Below are 16347 nucleotides of genomic sequence, written 5' to 3' on the forward strand. Positions count from 1 at the left end.
TAGCATTTTCTGGTAGTGCGCAATGGTTTACCTTCTATACCCAGCATTGGAACATAGGGCAAGCACAAGTTCACGCCACTTCCCTCGGTTCAACGCCAACTCTTACGCCTCCCGCCATGTCAGACCTGCAGCACGTAGGTCGCTTTTGTAGCACCGCTGCAGGGTGAGAGAGGGCCGGCCATGGAAACGGAACCCTTGAAGCTGTGCCATAAGGGTACGCAGTGTCACACTCTTTGGCGGCATCAGGAACACTTGTCCTAGCCACGTAAAGGTCGTAAAGCGTCTCTCCATGATTACCTTAATCACCGAAGCTGCCGTGTCAATAAGCTAAGACACTACTTCATGACGATGAACATTTTAAATTCTATAATTGTGCAAATTTTCTGATTATTATGTGTCGATACTCGACAGCTCCATTATTAAAGTAGATGTTTTGAAAATCGCAAATAATTCACTGTATAAGTACCCTCAATTTGAACTGAAACACAATTTGAAAAACGTTAATGTAGTGTTTCACACTGCCTTTAATCTAAGCGGTAGGTAGGGGACCCGCCAAATATCCTAACCTGAGGGCCCGTTTCAAGATGTGGGGGCCATGGTGTAGGTACACCGAGTGCAATAGACAAAAAACCGATCAACGAGAAATTTGGCTGTGTTGTGTTGAGTAGGTTTGTGTACAAGTTAAATGCAATAATACTTTTTTTTGTCCATTTTCAATTAGGTAATATTTTGGGACCTCAATATTATAAAAACAAAAATCGACGATAAACATTCGGCAAAAAGAACGACTACGCCCACCACAGTCGGTGGTGGTGTAAATCAAGAACATTTTTTTCAGTGAAATTCGGCGTAAATATTGTAGCTCTCTCGACCAGTGTTTCCCAAACTTTCGACATCTGTGTACCCCTTCTATAATTTTCGTAACACCGAGTACCCCTCGTCAAAAAAGTACTTTAATAACAATCAAAATATATTTATATTTTCCTTTTGTAGTACATAAACAAAATAATAAACGAAAAATAACATTCATTATAATCAATGAGAAGGATGAAATTGTTTATGTTGAAACGACAGATCATCGTAATTTGGTTCCCTGGTTATTAATTTTAATCTGAGATGCGGTTCCACACCCAAAAAGCTGTTCCTTTTTTTGACTTAATGTCTACAGATGCTGAAAAAGTAACTTCACATAGATATTATGAAGTTGGAAAAGGCAAGATGTATTTCAGGAATTTCTCTGTTAAAACTGGATACACATGTTGCATTTGCAACCTGAATGATGTTAAAGTACACTCCTTATATTTATTTTGCAAGAATCCGTCTGAAGCTAATTCCAACAATTGCTCTTCTTCCGCATGCGATAAACCTTCTAGCATGGATGTTGTATTAATGCTTGTAGCCCGGTGCAGCGCGCACCCCCACCAATCTCTTCTGGTACCCCAGGGGGGTACCACACTTTGAGAAACACTGCTCTAGGCCAAGCGGGTAGCACAGCCGATATTATTTGAGTTGTTGTATGTTTTAGCACACTATGCGCACATGTCCAGCATGGTCGCTGTTAGTCACTTCCAATCCGCCAGTCGCTGATGACACGCTCAACGGTTACCGCCACTATGCCTCCAATTTAATAAAATCTAAGAGAAACTGTACAAATATACCGCCGTGTATTGTGAAAATATGTAAAAATAATTATATGAAGAAGTAAAAGATCCTATGGGACTAATTTATATTCTCCTCCTTGCCCCCCCCCCATATTAAATCCTAAGTGCGCCACTGATTTTGTTCATAAAAAGAGGATTGCGAACCTTTTTACGTATGCATGACAAAATTTCCGAAATGTTGTTTTTCGACTGTCTGACGTGCCGAGCAGTTTTTCATTGGAAAAACGAAAAAAAAATAATTGCCAATTTGCAGGGCATATAAAAAGACAAGCCGTCATATTAAGTTGATATGCAGTCAATAATCTACACTTCGGCATAATCACCAGTGACGTCCCATGGGGGTAGGCAGATTGATGGTCGCTTGGGGGTGGCAGTTACTCAAAGGGCGGCAAATCGAGGAGAATCATTAAGTAGGTATTATATAGAAATAGCTACCTAAACTTAGTATTAACGGAAATAAATTTCCATTAAAAAATCAGCACACTAGTTGGAAACAAAATGTATTAATTAACATACAATGTTTAACAGTACTGTATTTTTTGTTGGGTTCGCGATGCCTAGTTTACTTCCGTTGTCTTTGGAGGTCACGTCCTTGATGACCAGCAATGACACGTGCAGATTTTTTAATTAGGTAGGTACATACTTGCCTAATTTAAAATTTATCCAAATATTTTTGCCAGTCACTCACGAGTTTCGGAAGTTGCCACGTGTATTTTTAGATGTATCTGAAACCGTGGACTCGCAATATTTCTATTGAAGCAGATAGCATTTAAATTAAATTTAGTGGTATATATTTTGTCGGTATTCGGTAATGTAATCTATACAACACATTTCTTAGATATTTTAGTCATGAAAGGATAATGACAAATAGGTACTTTATAAAAAATGAGGCGGCAATTTGGCGCTGCCTAGGAGCGGTATTTTGTCTAGGGACGTCACTGGTAATCACGATGAACATAAAGAAATGGACGCCGTTACGTCCATATGTACGAAAATCGGAATGGCAACTGAGTTTCCATGCGCTTGCAAAACAGTGTTGCCATATTTTTAAAGTGGAATTATAGTACTTTGCCTCCAAAGTTATAGTATTTCGGCAAAAAATATAGTACGCATTAAATGAGTAAAAAATTCCGCGTAAAGTGGTTAAGGAGAGCTTTTTTTAGACAAAATACGGATGTAAAGTTATTAACGTCTCGTTTTTTAGACGAAATTGAAATGAAAGGTGATTAACTTCACCTCTTTTTTTTTTTAGACAAAAGGACTTTTGACAAAAAAGCGCTTACCGATGAATTCAAGATATTTCATTTTAAACCAAATTTAACGGATTTTTTTTACGTTTTTCGAGCATTTTTCCAGGATATTCCGAAATTATAGTCCTTTGCACCAATTTATGGTACGGATATATCGGAATTGTAGTATTTTTTTGTATTTTTTCCGATATTCAAAATTATAGTATTTTGGGCGTACTATACCTGTTTTATATCGTACGTAGTACGCGGGCCAAAATTATAGTACAAATACTATAATTATAGTACGGTTGGCAACACTGTTGCAAAATAATTTCAAATGCCACAACAGAAATAACAAGACTCCTTTTATTTATAGTCCAAATTTTTTGATAGGTACCTAGTAAAATTAATTTATTTAATAAATATCTTAACAATCTCGTCTTCACACTGCATATTTACATGATAATTATTATTCATTTGGTACAAACTTGGTTTTGTTTGAATATTAATTATGCATTGGTGTTTTTATTGTAGGCACATAGTAGATTCATACGGTAGTCATAAATTAGGGTTGTCAATTTTATTTTGAAAATTCCGGGACAAATTTTCCGAAACAAAAATATAAATACCTATATAATGTTATGTAATTCTACAATAATTCAGAGGTGTTTTATAACATAGAGAAAGTAATGAGAGAGCGCTATGAAATTGTGTCCATGCGTATCAGGGCGTGTCTTGGAGGCAGCGTTCGAAATGGACAATTTTACGAACCGGAGCGCTCGATAATTCTCCGAAAGGATCGACATATTTATGTAATAATTATATGTAAATACCTATTAATTAAGTATCTAAGTATAAAACTAGTGGGGAAGTTTTATGACATGCAAGATTTGGGTATAATATTGTTGGCGCCGCAGATGAAACATTATTTTTTAATATAATTCCGATAAGTTTCGTGGGTGTAAATAAACTTTAAAAAAATTGAATATGTGAGTAAATGATTATATTAATTTTTAATAATTCACGAATCGTAATGCAATTTTCCATTTTTCCACGAGACGGAGCGATAATCTCGGGAATTTCACAAACAGGAACTGCGCCCCGGTGCATTCCTGTCCATTTCTGATATTCTTGTGCTCGCTCAACAAAAAGCGTTTACGTCAAGAGAATTTCACTGGAGTGGGGGAAGAACAAACATTAGCTCGCTTGGTCTAAATGCGGCTTTAGAATGTCCTTCGCTAGGTTCTATTTGCAAAAGCAGACTTGGTTATATTTGGCTCAGCGTACAGTGGTGTGTCTAGCAATGGATTGAATGTTTCCAATCTGTCTTGATGATTAATGGTGACTGTCTGGGACGTCATCTCTGTGTCGGCTCCTTCTTCGTCATTCCTGCGACCCAATTTTACAACTAGGTGCAACGAGCAAAGTACCCCCACCATCTGGAACAAATAGCATAGGTATATTTTCCAGATCTAAGCAGGGTTGACAACTATTTCCTGAAAATATTCCGGGACAAATATAATTTTTTTTTTGGTATTTTTTTGAGCCGTGGCCTTTAAAATTTCGGGACATTGCGCGTCCCGATTGAGTTTCACTCGTGATATTATGGGACAGGGACTAAGTACCTGTCCAACAAAAATCAAGAAGATTATTATTTAATTAACTTGTTTTTTTTATATGATATGTATTAATCCAGCGACCAAGGACTGAACAAAAATGAACCATAAGCGCTAGCGAGAAAGCATTCGGCCCCCTTATATATACGCAATATGCGTTAGAGTAAGATTTACTGTCTACGGCTGAATTAAATATTTTTGTAGACTTCGCCGGTAAATACCTACTGTTTTTTATGACTACAGTAATTTAAAAACTGCGAGCACGTATTGCTGAAATTTATTGTTTATGTGTTAAATATAAAGTTAGTGGTAATTATTTTGAGTTAATTTAGTAGAAAGTATTGTTAACTACGTTTAAATTTGGTAGCTGTATTGTGAAGCAACATGATGTTTAACGTTTCATAGTTAAGGTAATGATAATAAAATTGAGGTTCTACTGTTCGTTATAGTGCGTGCGCACATGGGGGTGAGGGTGGTTTCGGCCGTTTCGAGTCCGAACCCCATCCCAGGGACGAATGGAATTTTATTTATTCCTCTTCGTCCGGACCACGTGACTGCGTATAGTGTCCCGGATAATTTGGCTGTCGAAAAGTCTTCCCAACGAGTTGGTCCCACTCCTTCCCACGACGCAAACGGACATTAACGAGCCTAATAATTATGATTGTTGAGCCACGCGCATTCGATAACCACGTGTAGCAGATAGTTATCACTCTAGACTCAAAATTCGAAGTGTCTGGATATGTAGGATGTACCCGAAACATGCAGGGATCCACGATTAAAGCGACGAGAAGCTATTAATACTATACCTCAGTTGAGGCATGGTCTAAAAAGATCGTGGCTAGGCGATGCGCGGATTGCGCGTCGCGGGTGCAAATGACGCATGCCAAAATATAATTTGTCATATAAATCCAACATGCATCCATTTAATGTTCTGTTTATTGTTCTATTAGTAACAATAATAATATATTCATTGACATGTTTTCTTTTTCAAGTAAATGGGTGACGTTTTTAGTCATCTTTACACGATTTAAGAATTAATACCCCCGTCGCCATCACGAAACAAATTGACGTATTAACACCTCGACGTTCGGTCTCCGAGAGCCAGCGACAGTGTTGCCAAGTCAAAATTTGAAATTTCAGTAGAATATGGAAAAAAAAATCAGTAGATTCGACAAAATATCAGTAGATTTCTATTTCTCAATTTTGACGAGAAAAATTTCACCGCGGGCCGCAGGTTCCCTATTTTTCATAGTTGGCACGTTTTTTTTAAAAGAGAAATATCGCCGCGGGCAGCAGGTTCCCAATTTTTCATAGTTGGCTCGTTTTTTTTACGTAGTTACCAAATTTTCAAAGACGGCTGGTTTTTTTCCCGGATGGTGGGAATTTTGTGGAACGAGGAAATATCAGTAGATTTCATAAAATATCAGTAGAATCAGTATATTGCCAAAAATATCTAAAAATATCAGTAGATCTACTAAAATTTCAGTAGACATGGCAACACTCGCCCAGCGAGTCCAAAATTTCGTCGCGCCTATAGTTGAAAATTATTTTCCGTTTCACTGAAGTATCGCCTTAACAGTAGATACCCTTAATTATTATAAATGAAGTACAATCGCGAAAGAAGGATGGTAAAGGTTCAATCTATAGAATTTAAAAGTAAGTAGATAGGTAACTACCTAAATAGTAAAAAAAAAACTTTTATGCCAACTAAAATGTTATAAGATAGCACAGGGAGCAATGATGATTCTGCATATGAAAAAACTACGATATTTTACAAAGAGTGGGCCAAACCTTCACCGTTGGTGTTTCTGGTGTTTGCCATTCTTGTGTAGGGCATCACGTCGGTAAGAATAGAAATGTCAGCCCATGAAAGGAATACAGGGTCATCAGCTGACGAATCTGAGTTTTCCACTGTGCCGCCAAGCGTGAGGCAAGGTCGAATTTTAAAAAAACGGACGCTGCAGTCTGAATTATAATATTGTAAAACATAAAATTATTATCACGTAGGTCAGGGATAGCGAACCTATGGCACGCGTGCTACTAGTGGCACGCGAATGTTTCATTTTGAAGAGAAAAGAAATTACTATTTTATATTTAAAGTGTTTTTTTATATTTTTTTTTACAAATAAATACATAATAAGTACTTCCTTATATTATATAATATTTAAAAAATAATGACGACATAGCCATGAGTATTTTCTTCGGTTTTTCATATTATGTTTACCAATCGATGCGCAAACGAAACGAAGAAATTCAAGCATAAACAACAAGTCGCATTGTAAAAATAAAAGCAGGCAAATCCTTTTCAAGAATAATCATTACGATTAATGTAAATATACAATTGCATAGGTCGTTCCTTCGTATCGGGCTATTAAAATAAAAATATTCAATCAAATTCCTTATGAAATTAATATTTATCGACAGTCTTTTAAATACATATAGGAAAGTACCTCTACTAACTGCTTGTTATTTTGCCTCAAACATAATCTCTAAAAATGGAAAACCGTTCGGTGATGGAGAATATAATATGAAAGAACAGTCGTTTTAAATGGTTCCCCGATCTCTTTGAGAATTTTGAAAACAACGAAAAAAATATTCAAATAATAAAAGATATGCCTCCAGCTAGAAATACGATGAAAGATAGAATATCAAGAACTCAATTTGTAATTTTTAAACTTTTTTAATAGACTTTTTAAAAACTATTTTTTTAGAAAACTTAAAAAAAAATTCGCCATTTTTTGGCACGTCAGACAGTCGAAAAATATATTTTGGGAAATTTTGGCACGCGTACGTAAAAAGGTTCGCAAACCCTGACGTAGGTAATATAAGTGAATAATTGTAATAATACGCAAATATTTAATATGAACGTCGCGAGTCTTGAAGTTATTTTTTTCTTATACACCTTATTACAGGTGACATTCGAAATTTCCATAGGTAGACCCGTGTCCGGAAATTTGTACGTATGCAGTTCGCCGTATCAGACTTCACCGTGAAATGTTGTATCGGAAATATATGGTCGTATATTAAAGACCGTCCAACCTCTTTGGGTCGTATAGTACCTGCTGAGATGTCTAAATAAAACACGGTTCTTGTTGGTTTACACTTGACGGTAAGCAAATGACAAACATTTTTTTTGAAATAGCCGATATACTGGATTATATTTTCTTAGGTTTGGTTAAGTTAGGTTAGGTTTTCATTCTTGAAGGAACATTATTGTCTGCAATGCTCCACGAACGAGTATTTTTTCATCTCGGTGCTATAGAGATGACCGTATAGTTTATGTATTTAAAAACTATTATGTATTACTAACTAAATTAATAGCTTAGCGGCATTCATCAATGAAATCATTCTGTCATTAACACAATAAAATTCACATATTGCAATTAAAATTAGTTGGGTTTTTGTGTCTCCTAATACATATTAGCCCAGGGCCTCTTGAAAAGTAAATCCGGCATATGGGCATATTACATAACCTGTTGAACGTTCAATTCTATTTTTTAAATATAAAGAAGCGCCCTTTACCTCGTTGAACTGAGTTGCGTAGCCTTAATTCGCGACATTGCAATCATGTGAAACAATTTATTTTAATTGGTTTGTCACAGAGGTTACCCAATATTTCGGTGAAATCAACCACACGTCATTTTTTTATTATAATTCAGTGGCGTGTTATGTGACGAAAACAACACTGTTCTTGGTTTCCCGCGTAATGTCCTCGATATAAAATTCTGACCTAATAAAAACAACGAACACGGCCTGCTAACGTTTTAACAAAATTCTCAATCGTTATTTCATTAAAGGTGTATTCTTTCAGGTGTTTTACCAAAACTGTCTCCCTTCAAATGTTACAAATTTGAAATTTACCAAAATTAATGAGATAATGACTCACGTTATCGTAATAAGTTCATAATAAATCACCAATGATAAATACTGCATTGTTTTAGTGAATCATATTACCTATCATTTATGTTTTACCCATATCCTGGAGTATTTTATGCACATTGAACTTAGAGGCCATCCATGGACTAAAACCGTATGCGGTTTACATCCGTGTGCCATACTGAACTTATGATTTTTGTTCATGAAAATATATTTTCACTAAATTTGTAAGTGTAAGTGTATGGTATAACGGATACGATCAGATGCTTATAATATATTTTGTGGAAATATATTTCCATGACCAGAAAAGATAAGCTTAGTATAGCACACGGTTCATAACCGCATACGGTTTTAGTCCATGGATGGCCTATTAATAATATGTAAGCTATTAAACCCCAGCTCAGTAAATGGTTTCTATACACAAATAAAACCCTGTTAATAAATCCTCCACTTTGTGCAGTGACGTCCTTACACAAAATGCCGCCCCTTGGCAGCGCCTAAATGCCGCCCCATTTTTCTATTCAGTATTTTTTTTTATCACCCTTTCATGATATCAATATCTAAGAAATGTGTTGTGTGGATACATTACTAACAAAATATATGTCACTCAACGTAATTGATATGCCATCACCACTTCAATTGACAATTTTACGAGTTCACGGTTTCAGATACATTAAAAAATACACAATATGATAACTTTCAAAACTCGAGAGTGACTGGCAAAAATATTCAGATAAATTAATTAAGTAAGTATGTGTCTACCTATAATTCAAATATATTTCGTAAATCTGCATGTGTCATTGCTGGTCATCAAGGAAGTTACGTCCAAGGACAACGAAAGTAAACTAGACATCGCAAACCCGACAAAAATTACAGTTATGCTAAACCTTTTATGTTAATTAATATATTGTGTTTCCAACTAGTGAGGTGGTTTTTTTAATGGAAAGATATTTCCGTTATTACTAAGTTTATGTAGGTACCTATTTCTATATATACCTAATGATTCTTTTCGATTTGCCGCCCCAAGCGATGCTCAATCTGCCCACCTCCATGGGACGTTACTGACTCTGTGCTATGCGACCTGGAATACGCCGATGACGCTGTTATATTCGACAACTCGATCGAGGGTATTCAAGAGACAATCGACAGGTTGCATGACAGTCTCGCCTTGGTCTGAAAATAAACGCGAAGAAAACCAACGTTTTGTGTAATAGCACCTGTCCTGATCCAGATTTCCCTCTGATTAGCGACGGGAAAAACATCGAGATCGTTGACAGCTTCAAATATCTGGAGGTACACATCACGTGAGATGGCATTTTGCAGAGAGAGCTCGCTATCCGGATGGTAATGGGTGGAGCAACATTCAACTCGATGCGGAGTGTCTGGGACTCACGATTATACTCGGTCAAAACCAAATGCCGCCTATTCGACGCTTGTATTTCGACCGCGCTGCTTTATGGTAGCGAATCATGGCACCTTACGAAGGTCCAGAACAACCGCATACTGAGTTTCGAGAACAATGATGTTTGCAACCGATACTGGGTGTGCGGTATGACTCTATGAGTAACGAGGAGATATAGAGTATAGGTATAGGTACGGCGGAGCTACGAGATGCTGATTTGACCTGGAACGATGCAAGGAGACTGGCGAGCGACAGGTATTCTTGGAGGCGCCGCGTGTTGTCCGTATGCTCCAACTAAGCGGCGGATATGACCGAAGATTTGAGATCTGAGGTTTTCCAAAATTAAGTACCTACATTTATATTAAATGTGCTTTTTTTTCACGACACACGCAACACGTGTGAGCACGCAGGTAAGGAATATGAGTAGAGTAAATAGTGATAGAGAGTATGCCGTACGAGTCTTTCAGACGGGACACCGGTGTCGCGCTCATATATAATAAGGAGGCATTTGTATTCTAATAAAGGGGCCTTTGTATTATGTTTATGAACGCCCAGAGCTAATGAGTCAACGCATAATTTCGCGATATAAATTAGAACATAAAACTGGCTGCGGTCATAAAAACATGTGTATCGGCGGCTTGAGAATGTAGCGGCCGATAGAAAAGTGTACCGGACACGCTTTAACTCATTAGCTAGGGGCGTTCATAAACATAATACAAAGGCCCTTTTATTCGAATACAAAGGCCTCCTATATTATATCGATCGCGACACCGGTGTCCTGTCTGAAACGGGCCTAAGTTTGTTCGGCGGGTCTATCTCATAAACAAACTCATAAGTTATAAATATATACATATGTCAATCTACGTCTGTTCTATTATTATTAAAGTAATTACTAATAACGCTTACTAAGTATAATGATTATATTATTCCCACCAATTCTATGGAATATTACAAATTAAAATAATTAAAATAATCAAAAAATAATTATTTATATATAATATTTTTAATGACTTATGAGTTAATGACAGATTGGTCTGATAAAACATGTGGTCCATAGATAGTGATATCTTTGTATTTTTTTTATGGGTAATTTTTAAAAGAACGTCAGCTGCTTTTTTATCTCAAACTATTACTGATAATGAATGTGGAATTCAACAAGTCAAATAAACGACATTCTTTTCATTTCGACTTAATATTATTACGAAAGTAAGTAAAAAATTTAATTTAGAGAACGTAAGTAATTAATATGTCATTTTAGTACAATGGTAAAAATATTATTATTCATAAGACACAAGATCGGAATATCGGACACGAGAAGTGCTAGAAGATAATATCAATATTTGGCCACGTATTTTTTTCGACTTACACGTGGTGTGAATGAGAACTCTGCCATTCTTGGTAGTATCGACTTGTGTGTCCCTGATAACTATCTTAGAGATCGGGAGCATAAGTTGTTTGTTCTCCCGAGGAGCAGAACTAACCTGCCATTTCTGATGCCAATTGGGAGGACAATAACTGTGTTCAACCAAATCGCTTCGGATGTTGATATATTCCATCTACGTGAGGATGAGTATAGGTGGACGTTATTTTATAAATTCTTAAAATAGGGTGTGCTTAACTCATCCGGTGTACTTCCTTGTACCTATATACTACTTAATATTTTTTGTATTTACACATTTATACTGTAGAATAACTTAATACTGATCTATCTCTTTTGTTATGTACCTACATAATACTGTTTTAAAAATATTTCTTTGTTTCTAAATGTCATGTTGTGAACGTCTTAAACTTATAATTTGTAATGTTCACAATATGTAAAAAAAAAAAAAAAAAAAAATAATTAAGTAATTGAATTGAAGAATATCTACATATAAGTACTTTAAGTTAACTGCGTAGGAAATTAGCCATGGATTAATTCCAATGGAAGGGCGAATTCCTCCCCCGTGTGCGACCTTGTTTGGCGCCATTAAGACGCAATAGATACGATTGGAAAGTGGCGTCGCGACGTCGCTTGTGACGTGACTACGTCTGAAAGCACAAAAAGCATCGCCACGTGTACAAATGATATTATTATAACAGTGGCGGAACTACATTGCGTATTTGGGGGGAGAGGCTTTGAAAAGTAAAAAAATAGACATTCGTAAGAATCTATTTTTTTTTAGAATTATTAATAAACATGTCCTTGCGTTTTCGTACAAGGTGGTTGTGGAAGAATCTATTATACCTACAATAATATGTAAACATAAATGCTAGGTGCATTAAAACAGTGCTTCTCAAACCTTTTCAAACCACGGCCCCCTAAATCAGAAAAAATCCAAGGCCCCTCAAAAATATTATTCTTTAGTGACCAACAGTACTTTTTTTTCGACCATATCCGATCCCTAGTAGGATCATATGGGCCTCCACAGAGTAGAGGTTTGTATTAACAGATTTTGTTGTTTTTTTTACGAGAAATGGATGTCAGCCACTTGCTCAACCTATTAGGTCCATACCCTGACTCACACACAAATTAAAAAACAATATGTGTACTTGCCAGACCCAGGATTCGAACCTGAGACCCACGGCGTGATAGTCCAACGCTTAAGCCGCGCGGCCACCGTGGGTGTCGAACCGTCTTTATTTACCATTAATAATTATTATTATAGGTACATTTTTATTAATACTTTGGACGCTGAAGACGCACCTGGCGCGTAGTGACCAGGCGGCCGATCGATATAATTAACGTGCATTTTAAATGTGGTAATTAAAAAATCATTATCTAGTCAGCAGCGAATGAGTTAAAAATAATATAACATAGGTGCCTACTTGCTTATAAAGCAAAAATTTAAAAAAAAAAATAACTTAAAATTTATTACAGCTACAGCATATAAAACAATTTAATAAGAGGGGTGTAATTGCATATTTTTACATAATAAATCAATATCCGGTACAATGCTTGAAATGCTAATTCGCAGGATTTGCTCTAAAGTCTCCGTTGAAAGAGACGACATGTGATCAGTAACATCAGTAATAATGAAAACACTATTTTTTAACTAAAAATCAAAATAATTTACAAATGATATTAGTAGATTATTTATCCATATCGGATAAAGCCGATAAAGTATTGTGATCGTGTGAAAATTCGACCCCGAGAATTTTACTGATTTGTATCAGGTATCGTCCAGTGACGTTCACGTCCACGTTTTTATGTTTTTTTTTTAAATATGTACCGAAATATTTCGCGGCCCCAGTTTGAGAAGTATTGCATTAGTATTAGAGCATCGCCAGCTGGCTCTGTTAGTATTGTTAAATGTCACAACATGCTATAGCCAAGAGGTTATCCATCTTGAATATTCTGATAAAAAGTCATATTTTGTTACAATTTTCTTATCAGCGACGTCCTTAATTAGATGAAAAATGCCGTCTCCCTTTATTTAATTAATGTTTAAAATTGTATGTAAAATTGTTAGGTGCGTTAAAATTACATAATATCTGTATGGCAAAACACGATAAGTCTGTTTTTCTAAATTGTTTAGGAGAGCAATTAAACTTCGAAAGACATTCAAACAATGGACATAATATCATACCACAGCTTATTTCTCCAAACCTATTAAATATAGACATACCATATTTTGATATCTTGTACCTAGAGTCTGAAGGTACATACTTCAATTTGCAATAAAAAAACGGACATATCGTGTTTGGCATCTTGCTTACATGTCATAATATTCCAGAATTACTACTCTCAAATAATAGCGGTGGCTTCAGGTACGCGTAGTTCTGAGGTGCTGACAATTAGTATGGAGCTCCCTTGTGATGTTTTAAAACCTATGATTTTATAAAACCTCTTTGTCCGCTTCATGGAAAACCGCCACTGCTTCTAAAACTTGTAATGATCGTATAGATACGTTCCTTCATTTGCTGCTCCTTATATTTTACCGCCCCTAAGCAATGCATGACCTACCTATCCCCATCGCCATGTCACTGCATATTATGTTTCATGCAGAGCAAAAAGGCTAAGTTTGCTTACTTTGTTTAGAGCATTTGAAGCTGAGTTACAGATTTTATACGTGATAGGTATAATAAACAGTAATTTTAAGAATTTTCCTAACCTAAACAAATACTTATCAGATCTAGAAATGAATGAAAAGTCGGATGTAGCAAAAATAACAGAACAAATTTGAAAATGCTTTAGAAGCAACATTATAACAATTTTCGGCAATTTAAAGAAACTACAACGTACCAACAGTAAGTAAACTTGACAATGTTTGATAGATGATTTTGAATTAATGCATAATTGGTGGAATTTCAATCCAGTTCGATTTGGACACAAAGAATATAAGTAGATTTAAGAACCATTTTGGAAGAAATTGGAGAAGTCCAGAGAAATGCCGAAAATGAAGTAGGTAATATCATGGAAGGGGTGCTGACAGGGCTCTAGCCTGGGGGCCCGGGCTCAGGAAGGGCCCGGCGTGACGAGTCGACCAGATAAGTGAGATAAACACAGATCACAAATTTGATTTAATGGTAAAAAAAAGTCGCGGCGCTATTTTACTTCAGTGATATAAATAATTCAATATATTTGGTTGTACGATGCAATTTTTAATTGTTTGCCGATACTCGACAACTCTATAATTCAAATGGATGTAGTCAGTGGCGCACCCAGGGGGGGGGGGGGGCAAGGGGCCCTGGCACCCCCCAAAAATGAAAATTATCAGAATGATTTTAAACATTGAAATTGAAAGCCAATAAACTATACCTTTGGGCTTAGACAAATAAAGACACGGCAAAAAAATGATTTGTAATAATTCTCCAGCACCCGAAACACTAATGTCAGGTTTTTTTAGAAACACAATCCCTAATGGAACTGTCAAAAAATTCTCGGTGTCCACCCGAATTCCGGAGTGGTGTAGGTCATGGCTGGGGAGGGTTGACAGAGCTCTAGCCTGGGGGCCCGGGCTGTGGGGGGCCCGGCGTGTCGGGTTGACCAGATAAGTGAGATAAACACACATAATAAATTAGCTTTAATAGTAAAAAAAGTCGCCTGCGGCGCTATTATACTTCATAGCCATGAACATTTTCAATTACTTATATAATTGTGCAATATATTTTTTGATTATTAAGTGTCGATACTCGACAGCTCCATTATTAAAGTAAATGTATTAAAAATCGCCAATAATTCATTGTATAAGTACCCTTAATTTGAACTGAAACACAATTTGAAGAACGTTAATGTAGTGTTTCACACTGCCTTTAATCTTAGCGGTAGATAGGGGGCCCGCCAAATATCGTAGCCTGAGGGCCCGTTTCAAGGTGTGGGGACCATGGTGTAGGTACATCGAGTGCAATAGACAAAAGACCGATAAACGAGAAATTAGGCTGTGAAGAAGAAAAAGATCCTATGGGACTAATTTACATTCTCCTCCTTGGGCCCCCCCCCAATATTAAATCATGGGTGCGCCACTGGATGTAGTATATATTAAAAATACAAAAAATCGCTAAATATACACCTTGGAAAACGCTACTGCAGCGTGTCACACTGCCTTTACCCTTAGCGATAGGTAGGGGGCCCCGCAAAACATCATAACCTGGGGGCCCGCTTCAGGATGTGGGGGCCATGAGTAATATAACCATTTCGGAAATATTTTGTTGTCGTAACAAATAGCAATAGCTATTTTATTTCATTTATTTTAGAGATTGCTGACATTGAACATAGGGATTGCAATACCGGTATTTCAAAACCCCCAGTATTTTTCGATACCGAAATACCGGTTTTAATAATCAGACAATACCGATATATTCGGAATTGACAGTGGAAACAAAGTGTATTAATTAACATAAAAGGCTTAACAGGACTGCATTTTTGTCAAGTTACGCGATGTCTAGTTTACTTCCGTGGCCCTATGACACATAACATTTTAAAGAGATGTTTACATATATTATATTAATTTGTTGGTAGATACTTCAGTTTTTTCTAATTATTTTTCGAATACCGGTATTAAATAGAAAATACCGAAATACCGGTATTTGTATTGCAATCCCTAATTGAACAGATAGGAACTGAATAGTAACTGTGTATTTTGTAAATTTTCAATTGATGCACATGTTATAAGTGCCACACACTAAGCTGTAACATACGTCGTACACATATCAATATCTTTTGCAACATAACAAACTTTACAATTTATAATTGAGGCTATTAATTCGAAATTCGATTACCTTCAGATTAAATTTTTTTGATATTTTTCTTGATTCTAATTCTGTAAGTGATTTCTTAGGCATCTATGTGTGCATCGTATGTAGGAATATTCATAAAATATCAAACCCAGCTCCGTTCGTTAGTTTAATTAAATATAATTAAACTGGAGGTTGATTGCAAAGTCATTCATCAGCCGTCATAATTTTATATAGGTATTAATTACAACTAAGTTTAAACATGTTTTTATATTAATTTTAATGATGTTAAGAACATTTTATTTTGTCGTTTGCTTTCCCTAATTGTTGAATAATATTTTTGCAAAAAAATGTTCTATTTGCAGCCCCAAATGTGCTTGACGATTTTTTGTGATTGTCTCAAAAACTAA

General features: G+C 36.1%; 1 protein-coding gene across 1 annotated transcript in view; it reads right to left on the bottom strand.

Moving 5' to 3' along the window:
• Nucleotides 1-3244: 3244 nt before the first annotated feature.
• TM4SF (Transmembrane 4 superfamily) overlaps nucleotides 3245-16347 on the bottom strand; it is a 32732-nt gene continuing 19629 nt past the window's right edge. Inside the window, exon 5 of the mRNA XM_085957637.1 lies at nucleotides 3245-4329. Within this exon, the coding sequence (XP_085813763.1) occupies nucleotides 4129-4329 (201 nt within the window). The 3' untranslated portion in view covers nucleotides 3245-4128. The remainder of the gene's footprint in view (nucleotides 4330-16347) is intronic.

This window comes from Rhyacophila brunnea, unplaced genomic scaffold, assembly GCF_057557595.1.
Source record: "Rhyacophila brunnea isolate RB1 unplaced genomic scaffold, BYU_Rbru_1.0 scaffold_7, whole genome shotgun sequence".
Lineage (NCBI taxonomy): Eukaryota > Metazoa > Arthropoda > Insecta > Trichoptera > Rhyacophilidae > Rhyacophila > Rhyacophila brunnea.